General features: G+C 40.4%; 1 protein-coding gene across 2 annotated transcripts in view; it reads left to right on the top strand.

The window, feature by feature from the left end:
* The window catches only part of grb14 (growth factor receptor-bound protein 14), a 185844-nt gene extending 170594 nt beyond the window's left edge, over positions 1–15250 (top strand). The window contains exons 10-13 of one of the 2 annotated variants that reach the window (XM_070875533.1): positions 457–526; positions 816–903; positions 8954–9047; positions 13575–15250. In XM_070875533.1, coding sequence (XP_070731634.1) covers positions 457–526; positions 816–903; positions 8954–9047; positions 13575–13721 — 399 coding nt within the window. In that variant the 3' untranslated portion in view covers positions 13722–15250. Of the gene's footprint in view, positions 1–456; positions 527–815; positions 904–8953; positions 9048–12690 lie in introns of both variants that reach the window. The other variant, XM_070875534.1, reaches the window with a different exon arrangement.
* The last annotated feature ends 4473 nt before the right edge of the window (positions 15251–19723 follow it).

Raw genomic sequence — 19723 nt, forward strand, 5'->3', positions numbered from 1 at the left:
ATTACTCTTAATCCAATTTTGAATAGAAAACTGTTCATCTGATTGGTGAAAATTGAGCACCACTGCTCAGTCATGCAATAACTGAACCATTCACATGATCCTTTGCAGTTAACCAGTTTGGACCAATTTAAGAATATTTAGCAGCCTATTACCATTCATGTGCTGCAATTGGAAAAAAAAATGTTCAACACTGGGGAACTACCACAGAAGTGATCGAGAATCAAATTGCACTAATCACTAGAAATGATTAGTGCCAGGTGGTTGTGGTTTTTGGAATGCATATTTTAATTGTTATAAGCAAATGATGACAGGATCCACTGAAACTGCTTTCTGAGGTAAATTTGCAAAGGGTTAGCATACAAGTCAATTTATACTTGAAATTCAGATTAAATATGTTTAATAATGGATAGTAAGAATGAAATTGATATTTTTTCATTTAAATTCTTATAAAAACAGAGGAGAAGCTGTCATCGTTTGAACGCATATGGAAGTCCAACCACGTCGCAGAGCACTACTCCATGCCAAGGTTGTTTCAATATGTACTTTGCGCTGCAAAAAATCATTGTATAAGCCAAACAAATTATTGGTTTTGCTTAATTTTAAATGAAAAATGTTTGCTGATGCTCTTAAAACAATGGGCAATAGTGAATCAGTATTTAAGAACTGGAGACTATTTGCTGAAATTCAAACATTCAAGTCTTTGCCAATTATATTGTGATTATGATGGAACAACTTACTTTTGAGACATGAAATTAGTATAAAAATAACAACTTGGGTATGCCATTTAGGAATTCTATTTTGCCTTTATAATTTAGCCATTCACAGGATGCAGCTATGGTTTCATCACCGAATCACCAGAGATGAAGCTCAAAAACTGATAGGACAACAAGGTCTAGTGGATGGGTAAGCATAATTTTTAAAGGAATGTTATAATTAGTTGGCATTATTCCATAATTCACTGCAAAAACTAATATTTGTAAAATTATAGCCAAGTGTTTCCAGCTAGTTTGAATTTGGAAAAATGTTCATCTTGAAACGAGCAAGTATTTCTATTTCAGTTACATTTGTGATTGCTTTTGCTTAAAGCTTCTGACACTGGGCTTTATGCCTTTTTGGAGCTAAGTCTTCAAAATTTAGATAGTTAAGTAAAATATTAACATAATCGTGTGAGATTCAACCTTCTGAATCGGCTTTACACAATAAAATCAATCTACTACTGTGATTGTGTTGAAGTCTTGAATTGAATTATTTCTCCTTTGTCATCATTCAGTTCTCCACTTCTAAATGACTTTTTTTGTGTGTGTGTCATTTAATAGAAGATAACAAGTTTTGTTTCACTGCATTGCCATTTTAATGGGGTTCACATTATTGGTGTTGTGGACTGACACTTGTCCTGTCTCTTGATTAAAACATTCACATAATAACAAAAGAATCAGGAGCAGAAGAAGGCCATATGGCCCTTCGAGCCTGCTCAGCCATTCAATAAGATCATAGCTGATCTTCGACCTCAACTCTACTTTCCCGTCTGATACCCATATCCCTTGATTCCCCTAGAGTCCAAAAATCAATCTATCTCAGCCTTGAATGTACTAAATGACTCAGTCCTTTCGGGTAAAGAATTCCAAAGATTCACAACCCTTTGAGTGAAGAAACTCCTCCTCATCTCAGTCTTAAATGGCCGACCCCTTATCCTTAAGACTATGTCCCCTTGTTCTGGACTCTCCAGCCAGGGAAAACAACCTCTCCACATCTATCCTGTCAATCCTCCTCAGATTCTTGTATGTTTCAATGAGATCACTTCCTATTCTAAACTCCAAAGAGTATAGGCCAAATTTACTAGATCTCTCATGGGACAACCCTCTCATCCCAGGGATAAATCTAGTGAACCTTTGTTGCACCACCTCATAAGGCATATATATCCTTCAAAACTGTGCATAGTACTCCAGGTGTGGTCTCACCAAAGCCCTGTACAATTGTAGAAAGACTTCCCTGCTCTTGTATACCAACCCACTTGCAATAAAGACTAACATGCCATTTGCCTTCCTAATTGACTGCTGTACCTGCATGCTAACTTTGTTCTGTACAAGGACACCTAAACCTCTGAACACCAACATTTAATAGTTTCTCACCATTTAAAAAAAAATTGTTTTTCTATTCTTCCTACCAAAGTGAATAACCTCACATTTCCCCACATTATGCTCCATCTGCCACTTTACTGCCCACTCACCTAACCTGTCTATATCCCTTTGCAGGCTCTTTATATCCTCCTCGCAGCTTACCTTCCCACCTAGCTTTGTGTAGTCAGCAAACTTGGATACATTGCACATTACGTCATTCATATAAATTATAAGTAGCTGAGGCCCAAACACTAATCCTTGCGGCACCCCACTAGTTACTTGATCTGTTTATTCCTACTCTCTATTTTCTGTCCGTTAACCAAACCTCTATCCATGTTAATATATTAACCCCAACCCTATGAGCCCTTCTCTTGCACAGCAACTTTTTGTGATACCTTATCGCATGCTTTTTGGAAATCCAAAAGTTCCCCTTTCTCTACCCTGCTAGTTACATCCTCACAAAAGCTAATACATTTGCAAACATTATTTCCCTTTCATAAAACCATGTTGATTCTGCCTAATCATATGATTTTCCAAGTGCCCTGTTACCACTTTCTTAATAATGGATTCCAACTAACTGGCCTATCGTTCCCTTTTTTCTTTCTCTCTCCTTTCCTGAACAGTGGGGTTACATTTGCTACCTTCCAATCCACTGGGACCGTTCTAGAATCTAGGGAATTTTGGAAGATCGCAACCATTGCATCCACTATCACTAGGACATAGACAGGCTAAGTGAGTGGGCAAAAAGTTGGCAGATGGAGTATAATGTTGGAAAGTGTGAGGTCATGCACTTTGGCAGAAAAAAATTAAGGAGCAAGTTGTTATTTAAATGGAAAAAGATTGCAAAGTGCTGCAGTACAGCGGGACCTGGGGGTACTTGTGCATGAAACGCAAAAGGAGAGTATGCAATTACAGCAAGTGGTCAGGAAGGCCAATGGCATCTTGGTCTTTATTGCAAAGGGGATGGAGAAAAAAGCAGGGAAGTCTTGCTACAGCTATATAAGGTCACACTACAGCTATATATGAGGCCACACCTGGAATACTGCGTGCAGTTTTGGTTTCCATATTTACGAAAGGATATACTTGCTTTGGAGGCAGTTCAGAAAAGGTTCACTAGGTTGATTCCGGGGATGAGGGGGTTGACTTATGAGGAAAAGTTGAGTAGGTTGGGCCTCTACTCATTGGAATTCAGAAGAATGAGAGGTGATCTTATCGAAACGTATAAGATTACAAAGGGGCTCGACAAGGTGGATGCAGAGAGGATGTTTCCACTGATGGGGAAGACTAGAATTAGAGGGCATAATCTTAGAATAAGGGGCCATCCATTTAAAACAGAGATGAGGAGAATTTTTTTCTCTGAGGGTTGTAAATCTGTGGAATTCGCTGCCTCAGAGAGCTGTGGAAGCTGCGACATTGAATAAATTTAAGGCAGAAATAGACAGTTTCTTAAACGATAAGGGGTTATGGGGAACAGGCGGGCAAGTGGAGCTGAGTCCATGATCGGATCAGCCATGATCTTATTGAATGGCAGAGCAGGCTTGAGTGGCAGTATGGCCTACTCCTGTTCCTATTATGTTCTTGTGTATCTCAACAGCCACCTCTTTTAGAAGCTTGGGATATCGGCCAACCGGCTTTTAATCCCATTAGATTCTGGAGTACTTTTTCTCCACTGATACTAATTACTTTCAGTTCTTCACTCTTATTAGCTCCTTGGTTCTCCACTATTTTTGGTACGATGCGATGATAAATGTATCCTCTGGGCCCTCCAAATAAAATTTTTTTTTTAAGCATTAACATTTAATAAACTGGTTATCAGGGGTTTATCTGTAGAAATTGGATGCTTTTGCCATTGTTGCCACTTTAAAATAAATGCCATAATATTTGCGGGTTGGAATAGCTACAGAAAAATTGCAGAACTCTATTAACAAAACTGTTAGGTAGCTTGTGCTCAGCAGAATTAAAAGTACTTGAAACTTTTTCCTTATTGTGTGTCTCAATCAGAAAGAAACCATCCAATAGCTTTGCTTTTTGATATTAAATGAAAGTGATTTGAAAAATGCAATTTTTATATTTGACTGCTTAAGTCTAGAGACTAGCATTGAAAATAGTCCCTTGGGGGGTTTGCAAGAAACAAGCATTTAGACTTTATGCTTTCCCTCGACCAATTGACATTTGGCTTTGGGCCAGTCAAGTGGCATTGAAGGCAGATATGCGGGTGTCCTTGGCTATCAATGAATTTCAAGCCATCAGAAGCCAGGTGCTGGGGAAACTCGTTTGATAGCAGAGAAATATGAAATTCCTATTCCCATACAAGACTTAACAATTATTTGCTTTTTGTGGGGAGTGGGGGGGAAATTATCGTGTTCAAAGTGAAGCATTTCAGTGCTGAGGAAAGTGATGTGTTTCTATTTTGATTACCCAGTCTCTGCATCAAGCAATCTTGCATCAAACACAATACAAGCAGGAACCGAATAAGACACCCCTATTCTGCATCAGCAATCTGCCTTAACACTTCCATCAGAGCCACGGTCTAATCATACCAATGAGATTTTTTTCACTTCCCACTCAAGTCCTGTAGCTTTTTCTTAATGAACCAGATTGTGAGTATTCTACACTGTGGGGTCATGGCTACGAAGAGCTAGACTTAGACCAAAAAAATTAATTCATAACAGAAATCTGGCAGTCAGAGAAGAAAGGATGTTTGAATCCCATCAGTCTGCTCTGGATTGAAACTCTGTTTCCAGAAATGAAAGAATAATGAACTTAATCCACTATCACCAAATCTTAAATTTACTTTTATTTTTGAACTCTTGAGTCATGTAAAGATCTCAAAGGAAACACTATGCCATCTTCTACAGACTTGCGTTGTACTTTGAGCATTGCAACAACATTTGCATTCATTCACTTTTATCACAAAAGGTTGTTTCAAGACACTACGCAAACGAGAAAAATAGATGGCAAGTCTTTGTCCAAGGTTTGGTTGAAGAACTGGATTTTTAGGAAGTTTTTAAAGATGGAGAGAGAAGTAGAAATGCAAAGGGGTTTATGGAGGGAGTTCCAGAAAAAATGGCTGAGACAGCAGAAGTCTCTGTCATTTGTAATGGAGTGGAGTATTGTGTTCCTAACACAGATGAGGCTACACACAGGGGGGTTAAAGTAACAGTGACCTCAGTCTTCAATAAGACACTCCAGAGTGAGGAACAGGCCTTGGGGGGCTGGCTTATATACAGTGCTCCCAAGGGATTCTGGGATCCCTTGGGACTTCAGGGGATGAGCACCCTGGTGGCGGAACATGGGAGTGCATGCTTTACAGATACACAACATCACTGCCCCCCCCCCCTCCCCCCACCAATGTCAAAGTGAAAACTATTTACAAGGTGAGGCGGTCGGGAGCCTTTCTTTCCCTGGTGGACCGCCTCGGTACAAATGTCTGTTCTGGTGCGTTGGCTGTGCCCTCGCTGGGCTAGCGCGTTGTTGGCCCTGCAGGGCTGCTAGGTGAGCCTGGCCTTGCTGGGCTGTTGGGTGTGATGGGTTCGATTTCCTGCTCTGGCGTGGTGTCATTGATCCTTTGGGTGTGTATTGTGGGCTCGAAAAAGGTGGTGTCTGCTGTGGGTTGTTCAGGGCAGTCTGTGAACCGCAGCTTTGTTTAGTCCAGGTGCTTTCTGCAAATTTGTCCATTGTCTAGTTTGACTACAAACACCCTATTTACTTCTTTAGCTATCACCGTGCCCGCGATCCACTTGGGACCATGTCCATAGTTTAGCACATACACAGGGTCATTCAGATCAATTTCCTGTGACACGATGACGTGACCATCGTTTACATTTTGTTGCTGCAGCCTGCTCTCTACCTGATCATGCAGGTTGGAGTGAACCAGCGAGAGTCTGGTTTTAAGTGTCCTTTTCATGAGTAGCTCAGCCGGGGGCACCCCTGTGAGCGAGTGGGGTCTCGTGCGGTAGCTGAGCAGTACTCAGGACAGGCGGGTTTGGAGTGAGCCTTCTGTGACTTGTTTAAGGCTCTGTTTGATGGTTTGTACTGCCCGCTCTGCCTGCCCATTGGAAGCTGGTTTAAATGGGGCTGAGGTGACATGTTTGACCCCATTGCGGGTCATGAATTCTTTAATTCGGCACTGGTGAAACATGGCCCATTGTCACTGACCAGTATGTCAGGCAGGCCATGGGTGTCAGGCTTTCAATGGTGGCAGTGCTTCCTGACATTATTTCACATTCAATCCATTTTGAAAAAGCATCCGCCACCAACAGGAACATTTTACCGAGAACCAGGCCCGCATAGTCGACATGGATCCTCGACCATGGTTTGGAGGCCCAGGACCACAAACTTAGTGGTGCCTTTCTGGGCGCGTTGCTCAACTGAGCACATACGCTGCATTGCCGTACACAGGACTCTAAGTCAGAGTCGATGTCTGGCCACCACACGTGGGATCTGGCTATCGCTTTCATCATTACTATACCTGGGTGTGTGCTGTGGAGATCCGAGATGAATGTCTCCCTGCCCTTTTTTGGTAGCACTACGCAGTTACCCCACAACAGGCAGTCTGCCTGACTGGACAGCTCATTCTTACGCCGCTGGAACAGCTTGGTTGGCTCTTGTATTTCAACGGGGATGCTGGCCCAGCTTCCATGCAGCACACAGTTTTTTTACTCGGGACAGCAGAGGATCTTGGCTGGTCCAAATCCTAATCTGGCGGGCCATGACAGGTGATTTATCATTTTCAAATGCTTCCATGACCATCAACATGTCTGCGGGCTGCGCCACCATAACGTTTGCAGGCTGCGCCATTTCCACCCCCATGGTGGGCAATGGTAGCCGACTGAGAGCATCCGCACAGTTCTCGGTATCTGGCCTGTGGCGAATGGTATAGTTATATGATGATAGCATGAGTGCCCACTTTTGTATGCGGGCTGAGGCATTAGTATTTATCCCTTTGTTTTCAGCAAACAGGGATGTGAGGGGCTTGTGATCGGTTTCCAGCTCAAATTTGAGGCCAAACAGGTACTGATGCATTTTCTTTACCCCGAACACACACGCTAATGCCTCTTTCTCAATCATGCTGTAGGCCCTCTCGGCCTTAGACAAGCTCTTGGAAGCATAGGCGACAGGTTGCAACTTCCCCACAACGTTAGCTTGTAATACACACCCGACTCCGTACTACGATGCGTTACATGCTAGCACAAGTCTTTTACATGGGTTATACAATACAAGCAGCTTGTTGGAGCATAAAATGTTTCTGGCTTTCTCAAAAGCAATTACTTGTTTATTTCCCCCATACCCAGTTCTCATCTTTGCGCAATAACACATGTAGGGGCTCTAAGAGGGTGCTTAACCCTGGTAGGAAGCTACCAAAATAGTTGAGGAGTTCCAGGAACGACCGCAGCTCTGTGGCCTGGGCACGTTCCTGATAGCCTCTGTCTTGGCGTCTGTGGGCCGAATGCCGTCCGCCGCGATCTTTCTTCCCAAAAACTCCATGAAGACGCATTTCGACCTTTTCAGCCGCAGCCCTACGCAATCCAGTCGCTGGAGGACCTCCTCCAGGTTTTGTAGGTGCTCGGCGGTGTCCCGACCTGTGACCAATATGTCGTCCTGGAAGACCACTGTGTATGGTAGCTGAATCGGAAGATTCTGTTTGATATTTAATTGGAAATAATTCTAACTTTTCCAAAACTTAATGGCAGGCAGTCTGTCAATACAGAGGTGGTCTTAGCATTTGAGGAAGCTGTGAATAGATACAGCTGGTACTACAGGATATCACTATATGTATGAAAGCTCGAACACAGCCTATGGATGATACCAGCGGTAGCATGTAAATGAGGAAAAAGGGACTGAGGATATATTCTTGTGGAACTCCAGTGGTGACCTGGGGGGGAGAAAAAGCCATTTTTGGAGATGCAATGGCTGCATTGAAACCAGGGCAGTCCCAGGAAGCTGAATAAATGAGTTGATGGAGGAGGATGACCTGATTTACTGTGTTAACATACCAAGGAGAAGTCGAGGAAGACCATGCGGCATAACTTGCTGCAGTCACAGAAAATAATACTGATGACTTTGATCAAGATGGTCTCTGAGAGGCATAAAATGGAAAGAGATTCAACAAGGGAGGGGTTTGGAGATGGGCATAAAGTTGAGAAGTTGTAAAATGTTCAAGAACCTTGGAGAGGGTAGACTGGTCAAGGGTGGGTGTTTTAAGGAGGGGGTGATAATGATTTTGAAAAGGAAATAGTGTCTTGACTGAAAGTTCTTTCACTTCCTGCCCCTCCTTCGCTCTACCTTTATGTCGAGCCTTCAGCTACTTCAGCCCTTCTCTTGACCCTTGCTTCCCTAAATACACCTTCCTTCCTTCTTTAACAAGCCTTCTCAAACCATATCTCTTTAGCCAAGCTTTCAGTTACTTCTGCTAACCCTCCTGTAAAAGCTTGGCCACTCCATTTTTTTCTGCAAAGCATCTTTGAATATTTTCTACATTAAAGGAACTAAATTACAAATTAACAATGTTGGCAAGCATAGAGGCTAGGAAGGTTAATTGAGCAGTTGAGTTAGGTGGGGCGAGCATCAAGTTAAGGTTAACGGATGAGACCTACAATTACTTCAGTAAAGTGCACTATTCCAATTGTCTGCCTCTCTTTTCTAAATATATTGTGAAGCTTTGTTATTGGCTTGTTTCATCTGATATGTTAAAGATCTTGAGTTATGAGGAATTTGCCTCAAAACTCATTGCTTAAAAGTCTAGTAAATAAAGCCAAGTTTCAATTAAACAATAGTGTGCAAACAACTTAATGCATATATAGATTTTTTTTCCTCCTCCTTTTCACCCCATGTAGGATGTTTTTACTGCGGGACAGTCGAAGTAATCTGAAAAGTTTTGTTTTGTCACTGTGCCATTGTCAGAAGATAAGACATTTTCAGATTGTTCCGGTAAGTAGTTGGGAGAAAAAAATTCTGTAGTAATTATTCATACTTGAGATTATTGGCATGTGCTTGATAATACATTGCAACATGACACATTGTCATTTTAAAGTGATATTTTGGTTAATGGGAGGATTTTGGAAAAAATAAAACTTCTTTCTCTTTAGCTGTCATGGATTCTCAGTTAATTCTGCAAACTGCACCTTGCAGCCATCAATATGTTGTTTGTCCCAAGGATTTCAGTAGTTGCCAGAGGTCGTAATGGATGCAGCTTTGAAAAGATGGGTGCTAACTGCTAAGGAACACGTGGCTGTGTAGGGCATGGATTACCCTGAATGGCACTCGGGTGATGGGACACCACATTCAGCTAATATGAAAACAAGAGTTTCCATATCTGGAAGTAGATACAGTACAACTAATACTTGGACTTGTACAAAGGCTTTGCATGCTTGATAGTTGCCAAGTGCAGTGTGGGAACTATTTGTGTAAGTTTATTAGAAGGAAAATAAGATGTTACATAATAATATAGAAAAGTATACAACAAAAAATACTGCAATTCACATGACCAGTGTCAAATTTCATACTGTATCTTTAAATACCAACTCTCTCAACTATCTCTCCAATTCTTTTTAACTTTTTATTTAATATCTCGCACAAGCCTTCTCTTTTCCAAAGTATACAATCCTAGGTTCTTCTATCTCTCCTCATCGATCTGATATTCTAAATTAGGTACGAGTTTGGTTACCCTTTACTATCATGGCTCCAGTGCTGGTTATCCTTCTAGTATTGCAACCAAAATTGAAATGTGGCCATATTCTGAAATGTGTGCTCTAACCTGTGGCTGTATACCCCAGGATCCAGTAAGTTTTATTTTACTGCGCTGTAGTTTTCATTGGATTATCTACCAAAATCTTTGTCTCTCTCTTGTGTTGTGCCTGTAGCCAGGAGTCATTTAGTTTATATTTGCTCTCTCTTTCCCCTCTCTCATCCCATTACTTTGCATTTGTTCACGCTAAATGCCAATTGCCACTCATCATTCCAATCTATCCAAATTACTTTTATGTTTGGCTTACCTGTTTGCTATTGTTTGAACCCTCACCTCCAAATCTTGTCAGAGACTACCTTGTGTCTATTCCAGCACCAGATCATTTGTATATACACTGCCACAGCGATGGCCCCAGCACAGACTGCTGTTGCATTCCATGTGATCCTTTGTCCTATCAATGCACTTCCATCGACAACAACCCTTTGCTTTCCCTAATTTAGTCAACTTTCAATCCACCTCAGACCCTTCATTCTGTTTCAGACTTATGAACGAATAGCCTCTGTGGCACAGTGTCAAAAGCCTTTCTGAATTCTAAATGCATCTCGACCACAGAATTTATATTGTAAGCTGGTTCATCATTTAATTGAATGGCTCCAGTAAATGTCGGGCAACATCTACCTCCCATAAATCTGTGCTGACTTCTACCATATTATACCTATCTAGAGTTGTATTATTCCCTTTCAGGATGCTTTCTCTCGATTTGTACCTGAGCCCCTTTTTTAAAGATTGTTCTGTTAACTATTTTTCAATCTTTTTTAAAAAATTCGTTCTGGGGATGTGGACGTTGCTGGCAAGGCCAGCATTTATTGCCCATCTTTTGGTACTGCTCCTTTCTAATGATTCCTTAAGGATCTATTTATTTTACTATTCCACCACACCCCACACCAAAAAATCAACTTTGATGGGGAGGTTCCCCATGATCTGCTCCATGAATACTATAAATAATTGATTTAACATAGGTCAATTGATGCCATGTCACCTTTGGGGTCTTTCAATGGCCACACTGTTTCCATTTTACCTGCCAACTGTGAATATATTTATAGAAATTTACTTTGTTGTTGTACTCATTTCAGGACACGATACCAGTAGCTTTATATTTCAAGAACAATTTCTTTGTTTCTTTTAACTTTATTTCTCATTACTTCAACACCAGCCTTTTTCCTCTGTTACACTGCACTAGGTAAAACGTTTCTGTACTGTGTAGCATTTTTAAACAATATCTACTTTGCTTTCTTGATTTCCTCCTGTTGCTGTGCTGTTAAGTCCAGACTCCTTAGTTTTCCCCCAAAATCTGCCTTTCTGGACTTGACTATTTCTACTGTACTCATTGGGGTGAATTTCCACATGATGAGTTGTCATTTATATGCCAATGGAAAAAGATTTGTTCCTGATCTGGAAACACAAGGGCTATCTGCCTCCATCTTTCTCCCTTAGAGCACCATGCCAGTGGGAAGCACACCAGGCTGCCCAGAAACCAGGTTCATCGATACAGCCAGCAATGCCTCCCTGCCAAACTCATGCTGCCATGAGGAGAGCCTCCTGAGTCCCAGATACTTTTGTGGACCATGAGCAGCAAACCAGCTCTTGTGATACTGGTCCTCATATTGTACCAAGGAGAAGCATTAGAATAGGTGAAAGAAAGGCAGAACTTGCGTCCTATACAGCTCATGGCATGTGGGGTGAAGGAAGTAGCTGCTAAAATATTTCCCAGCTCTGGAAATTGCTAATTAAACTTGACAATTATGTGTCAATGCGGGCATTTGGAACTCAGCAAGCAAGGGCCGAGAAGTGCAAGAGAGCGCTGGGAAGGGGGAAGGAAGACAAGTTTAAGATGGAATACCCACACAAACTGCTTCTGCTTGATTTTCCTGCCACAAGTTCCTTGCCCCGATTATGCACCAGAAATATGCTGAAAGTTAGAGAGAAAAAAACACAAGGTAGGTTCATAGAAAGCTTACAATGTTTGTGGATAATAAATTACTGTGTTTATTGCAACAAAATCAGTTGGGAAAGGGCAAGGGACAGGTATTTCTTTGGGGTTTGTAAAACTTGCCATATTATCCTTTCACAAATGAAGAAATTACAACCTAAATGTTCATTTATAGCTGCCCTGTGTCACTGAACATTTTATGGAATAACTATTTGTCCCTTTTTGTTTGATATGAACTAGCCTTGTTAAGAATTGTTTTTTTTTAATTGCAAGTGATTGGAAGTATATTTGTGTTCATGAAGCTGTGTAACTGTTTGACTATCATGTCCCTCAACAATTTAATAATCTTGGAATAATTCATTATAACAAATACCTAGTAGCGAATTTGTCCTCTAGCATGGCTGTCTAATATTTTTGCATGCATATCGTAGATTGATGCAGCACAGAAGGAAGTTATTCTGCCCATTGTGCCTGTGCTGGCTCTTTGTAAGAGCTATCAAATTAGTCCCACTTCTCTGCAAATTTTTCCCATTCAAGTATTTATCCAATTCCCTTTTCAAAGTTATTATTGAATATGCTTCCATCACCCTTTCGGGTAATGCATTCCAGATCATCATAGCTCACTGGATAAATATTTTTTTTCTTTGTCACTTCTAGTTCTTTTCCCAATTACCTTAAATCTGTGTCCTCTGGTTAGCGATTCCTCCGTCAATGGAATCAGTTTCTCCTTATTTATGCCATCCAAAGCCTTCATGATTTTGCTCACCACTATCAAATCTCCCCTTATCCTTCTTTGCTCCAAGGAAAATAACTTCAGTTTCTCTCGTGTCTTGATATAACTGAAGTCTTTCATCCCTGGTACCATTCTAGTAAATCTTCTCTGCATCTTCTTGAAGGCCTTGACATCCTTCCCGAAGTGTGGCACAAGAAATGGCCACAATACTCCAGCTTGGTCCTAACCAGTAAAGATTTAGAAAAAGTTTCTTTTGTACACTGCCTCGATTTATAAAGCCAAGAAACCGGATGCCTTTACAGCCTTCTCACCTTGTCCTGCCACCTTCAAAGACGTGTGTATGTACACCCCCAGATCTGTGTTCCTGCACCCTCTTTAAAATTGTACCATTTAGTTTATGTTGCCAAACCCCTCTTGTACAGGCAACAATGACCAGAGTTTGGAAAAAAAAATTGAATAATGCTGAAAAAGGTTTGATGTTGAAATATAAAAACCTATATTGTGTGAATGCGATTTACCCGCTATAAAGATTGTAGCAATGAAATAACTCCTGTAGATGTTAACTGTGCAAACAGCTGATTGAAGCTGCATGAAATCTTTATCAGCTGTTTGCACGGTGAGCACCTATGTGAGACAGCTGATTGAAACTGCCTAAAGACCTGACTTTGCTTGAAATCAGCAGAGCTTTACTAAACTGCACAAAATAGCCGTCGTGCTTAATATGTTTTAAACGACGCCTTTGTTGTTGACAGCTAAGGTAATGACAAATGGTCAGCTCCATTTGTCCAATATAGGTGACTGTTTGTGATGTGTGTGAACACGAGAAATGGTGGGACTGTGTATAATTCTATACAATTGGTTTAGATGCATTCTTTGTGCAAAAAAAAGCCTTGTCCTTTCATCACTGGTAAGTATTTCATTGAAGTTACTGCAGAAATACAAGTATGAAAGAATATAAAATAACAGATTGAATAATAATACAGAAACTGTGTTGTATGCATACAACCTCATTGGAACTGTTTCATAACTGCTATGTAATCAATGCAGCTAGAAGAAGATGGAGAATTGTATTATTCCCTGGATGAGGGTCAAACCAAATTTACTGATCTTATCCAGCTTGTGGAGTTTTACCAACTCAACAAGGGAGTGCTGCCCTGCAAACTGAAACACCACTGTGCTCGAATTACACTTTAATCTACGAAGCCATCATCCATCTGAAATTTGTGAATAATAAATGCAGTGTGGGCTCAGGACGAACACCAGGACTGTGAAAAAGTATTTGTGATAATGTGCATTGTGCCTCAGACCAAGAAAAGACCGTCGGTGGAATTGGATGGTTAGATTGATGCTGCTCTACCAGATATCCAGTTCGTACATGTGGAATCAGTGTTTCATTGTGCGCTTCTCTTAATGGCAGGATTATCAAAAAAAAATCAATATGGCATGACTGAAAGCTACATCCCTCAAGGGAGAGATTCATAAGAAAATGTTCTCTGCTCAACGAGTGATTGTCATTAATGTGATAGTACAGTTCATTGCATGCCATGAGTATTGAAGCACAATATTTTGCCAAGAGATTGATTCTTCAAATGATAATGAACACCAAAACTAGCAGCGAAAGAGATTGTTTTCGTAATATTTAAAGAAAAGACTGCAAATGTGCAGATCCAGACAAGTGCATTATTTAATTGTTTTAGAATCTGTCGATGGATATTGTGTGTGAAAGTACATGGCTGCAGTGTGTTAGTACAACCAGCATCGCTTTGCACAATGCAGTTTAAATATCAAGCTTTCTTAAAATATTTTGAAATCACTTAAAAATATTTCATTGTTTCCTCAAATACTACAAATGATCACCTAAATTGAGTTTTGTGGTTCAATATTGTAATTTAGTACAGAATACATTAATATTAAATGTACTTTATCAGTGAAACTGACATTCTTCACTGTTACCAAATCATTACTTGGTTATTTTCTTACAAATCTGGCATTCTAGTCTTTATGGTTGATTGTCAGAATCGGCTTTGCTATAAAAATTATTTGGTCAGAATATGTGGACCCATTTCCAATGTAATTTATAATTCCAACCCATGAATGGTGCCTGATTGAGAACTGGCTTTACTAGTTTTTGAAATTAAAATGAAGCCTGTTTCTGACAGCCGTGTCCCCATTTTTTATAATGGCGTGTTAAAGATTAATATTAAATATTTTGTTATCTGCCCACTTTCTTGCCATGCGGTTTAAAAATGCTTGCACATCACCAGAACATTGTAGTAAGGAAATAATTTTTTACCGAAGTGTCAATTTGAAGTCAAATATTTTTTTGTAGAATGGCAAATTTGCATATTGTGCAATTTTTTTTTTACAGCTAAGGTATTCATTTTCTTTCTTTCAAAAGATTTTTTAACATCATAATGTGAGGACTTTTGTTATCTCTAACCTCAAGAAATGCAGACACCTTACAGTATTTGTACGTGCATACACTACTATTTCCACAGAAGTCTTCACTCATGGTTGTTCCACTGAGAAAGTGTGATTTATGTGCTTGAAAAAAGAGCCCTTTTTAATGTGAGTTTTCTGTTGTATAAACTTTTCAATAGGTCAGCCTGTGGGAGAAATGATGTAAGAACCAGCTGCAGACTAGCCTATTTTCTGTTAAAACGAACTGTTTCATTGACCTTTTCTACATGATAAATAAAGTTTTCTTCAATTTTGTCTTTCAATTGTGATGTTGCTATCCAGAGTAACATATAAAATTAATAATTCAAATTAACATTTTAAGTAATTTAACACCATGGCTATTATCCAAAATGTAGTATCTGGATGAAGATTTAGTCACTTTTTAAAAAAAAAAAAAGTTTTTTTTATCATTTGGGCCGCATATTATTTCCACCGAGTGCTATAATTTATTTGTGTTTTTGAAATTTATAAATTGACTGACAAGATCAAAAACTCATTGGAATCTGGAGCAAGCTGAATGAACAGTAGTCGTATGACTCGTGCATTTTCCCATGGATATTGCTGAAGATTATTTTTGTTAAACTAAAAAAGAATACATCTGATAAGTTGTCTTGCTAAAACTTCCTTTTCAGTTTTCAATTTTAGCAGCTTCGACCATGGAGAAATTACAAATATGATTAAAATTAATTGGGTATCTATAAAATGTGAGCATTTACAATATCTTTTTATTATTTGATGGCAGGTTGATGGCATGTGAAAAGAATTAGTTGTAATGGGACTGCAGCACATCTACATTGAGGAGTTCAATCGTTGCTGTGTTTGTGAAGCTACCTCATTTAAATAATTAAAATACACTTCCTGTGCAAAGTGGCTCAGACATGGAAATGTGAATAATGTGTTGGTAAAGCTGCTGGGAAAATTTAAAGGGATGCAGCCACTGCAAAATAAGTGATCACAGAGAGGTAAGTTATTGGACCTTATGAGGGTGCATCAATAGCAGCCTCCCCAACATCAGCCTGGAACATTTGAGTGGCACCATGCGGTTAACATGGTGTACATGGATTTCCAAAAGACATTTATCAAAGTGCCACATGATAGGCTTGCCAGAAAAGTTGAAGCCCATGAGATAAAAGACAGTGGCAGCATGGATACAAAATTGGCTAAGTGACAGGAAACCGAGAGTAGCAGTAAATGGTTGTTTTTCGTACTGGAGGAAGGTATACTGTGGTGGTCCCCAGGTGTCGGTTCTAGTACCACTGCTATTTTTGATGTATATTAATGACTTGGGAAACAATTTGAAGATGACACAAAACTTGGAAGTAAAGTGAACAGTGAGGTGGATAGTGAAGACTTCAAATGGACATGGACAAGCTGGTGAAATGGGCGGACATGTGTCAGATGAAATTTAATGCAGAAAAGTGCGAAGTGATACGTTTTGGGAGAAAGAATGAATTGAGGAAATATGAACTAAAGGGTACAATCCTAACGGGGGTGCATAAAGAGAGACTTAGAGGTAGATGTGTACAAATTGTTGAAGGTGGCAGGGCAGGTTGAGAAAATGGCTAACAAAAACCTTCTGGGTCCCCTGGCTTCATTAATAGAGGCATTGAGTACAAAAGGGTAGAGATGATGAGCCTGTATAAAACACTGGTTCGGCCTCAACTGGAGTATTGTGTCTAATTCTGAGCACTGCAGTTTAGGAAGGATGTGAAGGCCTTGGAGAAGGTGCAGCAAAGATTTACGAGAATAATTCCAGGAATGAGGGACTTCAGTTCCATGGAAAGACTGGAAAAGCTTTTAGATTAGAGAAAATTGAGGGGAGTTTTGATAGTTGCTCAAAATCATGAGGGGTCTAGATAGAGAGAAACTGTTCCCATTGGTGGAAGGGTTGAGAGCCAGAAGGCACAGATTTAAGATGATTGGCAAAAGAACCAAATGCGACAGAAGAAAAATCTGGCAGCGAGTGGTTAGGATCTGAAATGCACTGCCTGAAAGGGTGATGGAGGCACACACGTGTGGCTTTCAAAAGGGAGTTAGATAAGTACCTGAGAGAGAAATTTGCAGAGCTATAGGGGAGTGGGACTAGTGGTCGTGCTCTTGCAAAGAGCTGGCAAGGGCCGGATGGCCGCATTCTGTGCTGCAACAATTCTATGATATTGGGGAAACTTGTATATCTAAAGGACACATCCACATGACTCTCATACCCCGATGCCCTGCACATCAATGAAGCACTTGCACCTAGACATGTCAGGTCACTTGTTTACTCCCTCACTTCAGGTCTTTGGTAACAAAGAATGTTACACAGGTCACAATAAGGTGGGACAAATTTATGTCCCCCTTAATGAGTAATCTCTTGTCCTGTGGTTTTGAAGGCTTGTCTTCAGTACCTGGTAAGCAATGCTTGTTTGCATAAGCCTTCATGTTGAAATGAGCATTGGCCCTTTCCATTCTCTCATTCAGTCTGACTACTGATTATATTTTGAGAACACATTTAAGGCAATCCTATGGGATTTTTCCTACGTTTGCAACGAGATCAGACTAATGGAATAAATGCCCCCTCTGTGCTAATTGAACATGTCTTGTGTGAAATTATTTTGGCCAATTGCAACCCAGTTTCTGGTGGAGCTGTCGTCCATATTCAAAAATTGCCCTTGCCTCAAGACATGTTGCAGCAGATAGTATGACGATGGTGGATGTAGCAAATTAAAATGTTACACTAATGCAGTAATAAATGCTCTTGTTCAGTTGAGAGCAAGATATGTTTTGCCAATATACATGGAATTTTATGCATGGTGGAACCATTTCAGTAGTGGAATTGGGAGTGCTTCATGCTGACTGTAAAATATTTCATTCTCTAGTTTAGTGTCTAAGCAAGCATCTCCTCTTGATGGGCATAACATTTTATTAAGATCTAAGATATAAACCTACATCTTCATTCTTCAGGAAAGCACAATATCGAAATTTGCTGTCAACACAAGTGGGAAGTTTGGTAAAGCAAAACTGTCGAAGACTTCAGGAGGCTATCGGCAGTTTAGCAGAATGGGTAGACATAACAGATGCAATTTAATGTGGATAAGTGTGAAGTGATGCATTTTGGGAGCTACAGGTTGAGCGTCCGAAATCCGGAGTTCTAAAATTCAGAATGTTCTGGAATCCGGCCACCGGGCCAATCCGTGGCGGGGTTGTCCAGAAACCGAAAATTTATCTATCTCTGATTTTAAATTATTAATTGAGTTAGCATCTCCTGCTTTTTGTGGGAGAGAGTTCCACACTTTGCGTGAAGAAGGGTTTCCTAATTTTTTCCTTAATGACCTGGCTAGGATTTTAAAGTTATGTTCCCTTGTCCTGAGTCCCCCACCAGTGGAAATAAATGTTCTTTATACCCTTTCAATTCCTTTCGAAATCCTGTAAACCTCAATCAAATCACCCCTTAACCTCCAGGGAATACAAGCCTTGTTTATGTAATCTCTCATAATCTAACCCGGGGAGCCCTGCTAACCATTAAGTGAATCTGCATTGCACTTCTTCCAAGGCCAATGTATCCTTTAAAGTACAATGTGCAGAACTGTACACAGCACTCCAAATGTGGTTTAACTTGGGCTTTCTATAGCTGTAGGAAAACTTAGAATCATAGGGGTAGACTTTCCTCAAGGCCCTCACCCTCCGATTGCCACCGAATCATAGAAATTTAAAGCACGGAAGGAGGCCAATTCGGCCCATTGTGTCCGTACCAGCCGCCCAAGAGCTCTCCAGTCTAATCCCACTTTACATGTTCTTTTTCCGTAACCCTGTAGGTTATGGCACTTTAAGTGCACATCCAAGTATTTTTAAAATGTGAGGGTTTCTGCCTCTACCACCCTTTCAGGCAGTGAGTTCCAGACCCCCACCACCCTCTGGGTGAAGACATTCCCCTCATAACTCCACTAAACCTCCCCCCAATTACTTTAAATCTATGCCCCCTGGTTGTTGACCCCTCTGCCAAGGGAAACCGGTTCTTCCTATCCACTATATCCAGACCCCTCATAATTTTATACACCTCAATCAAGTCTCCCCTCCTCTGTTCCAAAAAAACAAGACCTAGTATCTTCACTCTTTCCTCATTGCCTGGACTGGAGAATTTTGGCAACATTCTTGTAAATCTCCTCTGCACCCTTTCCAGTGCAATCACATCATTCTTGTAACATAGTGACCAGAACTGCACACAGTACTCCAGCTTCAGCCTAACCAGTGTTTTATACAGTTCAAGCATAACCTCTTTGCTCTTGTATTCCATGCTGACTTATAAAGGCAAGTATTCTATATGTCTTAACTACCTTATCTATCTGGCCTGCTACCTTCAGGGATCTGTGGACATGCACTCCAAGGTCGCTTTGTTCCTCTACACTTTTCAGTGTTGTACCATTTATATTTTAGCTCTCAAGTTATAAAGGCTAACATTCTATCAGCCTTTGATTATTTTTTGTATCTGACTACTAAATGTTGTGATATAGACATAGAAAACATAGACATAGAAAACATAGAAAATAGGTGCAGGAGTAGGCCATTCGGCCCTTCTAGCCTGCACCGCCATTCAATGAGTTCATGGCTGAACATTCAACTTCAGTACCCCATTCCTGCTTTCTCGCCATACCCCTTGATCCCCCTAGCAGTAAGGACCTCATCTAACTCCTTTTTGAATATATTTAGTGAATTGGCCTCAACAACTTTCTGTGGTAGAGAATTCCACAGGTTCACCA

Source organism: Pristiophorus japonicus, chromosome 3 (assembly GCF_044704955.1).
Source record: "Pristiophorus japonicus isolate sPriJap1 chromosome 3, sPriJap1.hap1, whole genome shotgun sequence".
Taxonomy (NCBI): domain Eukaryota; kingdom Metazoa; phylum Chordata; class Chondrichthyes; family Pristiophoridae; genus Pristiophorus; species Pristiophorus japonicus.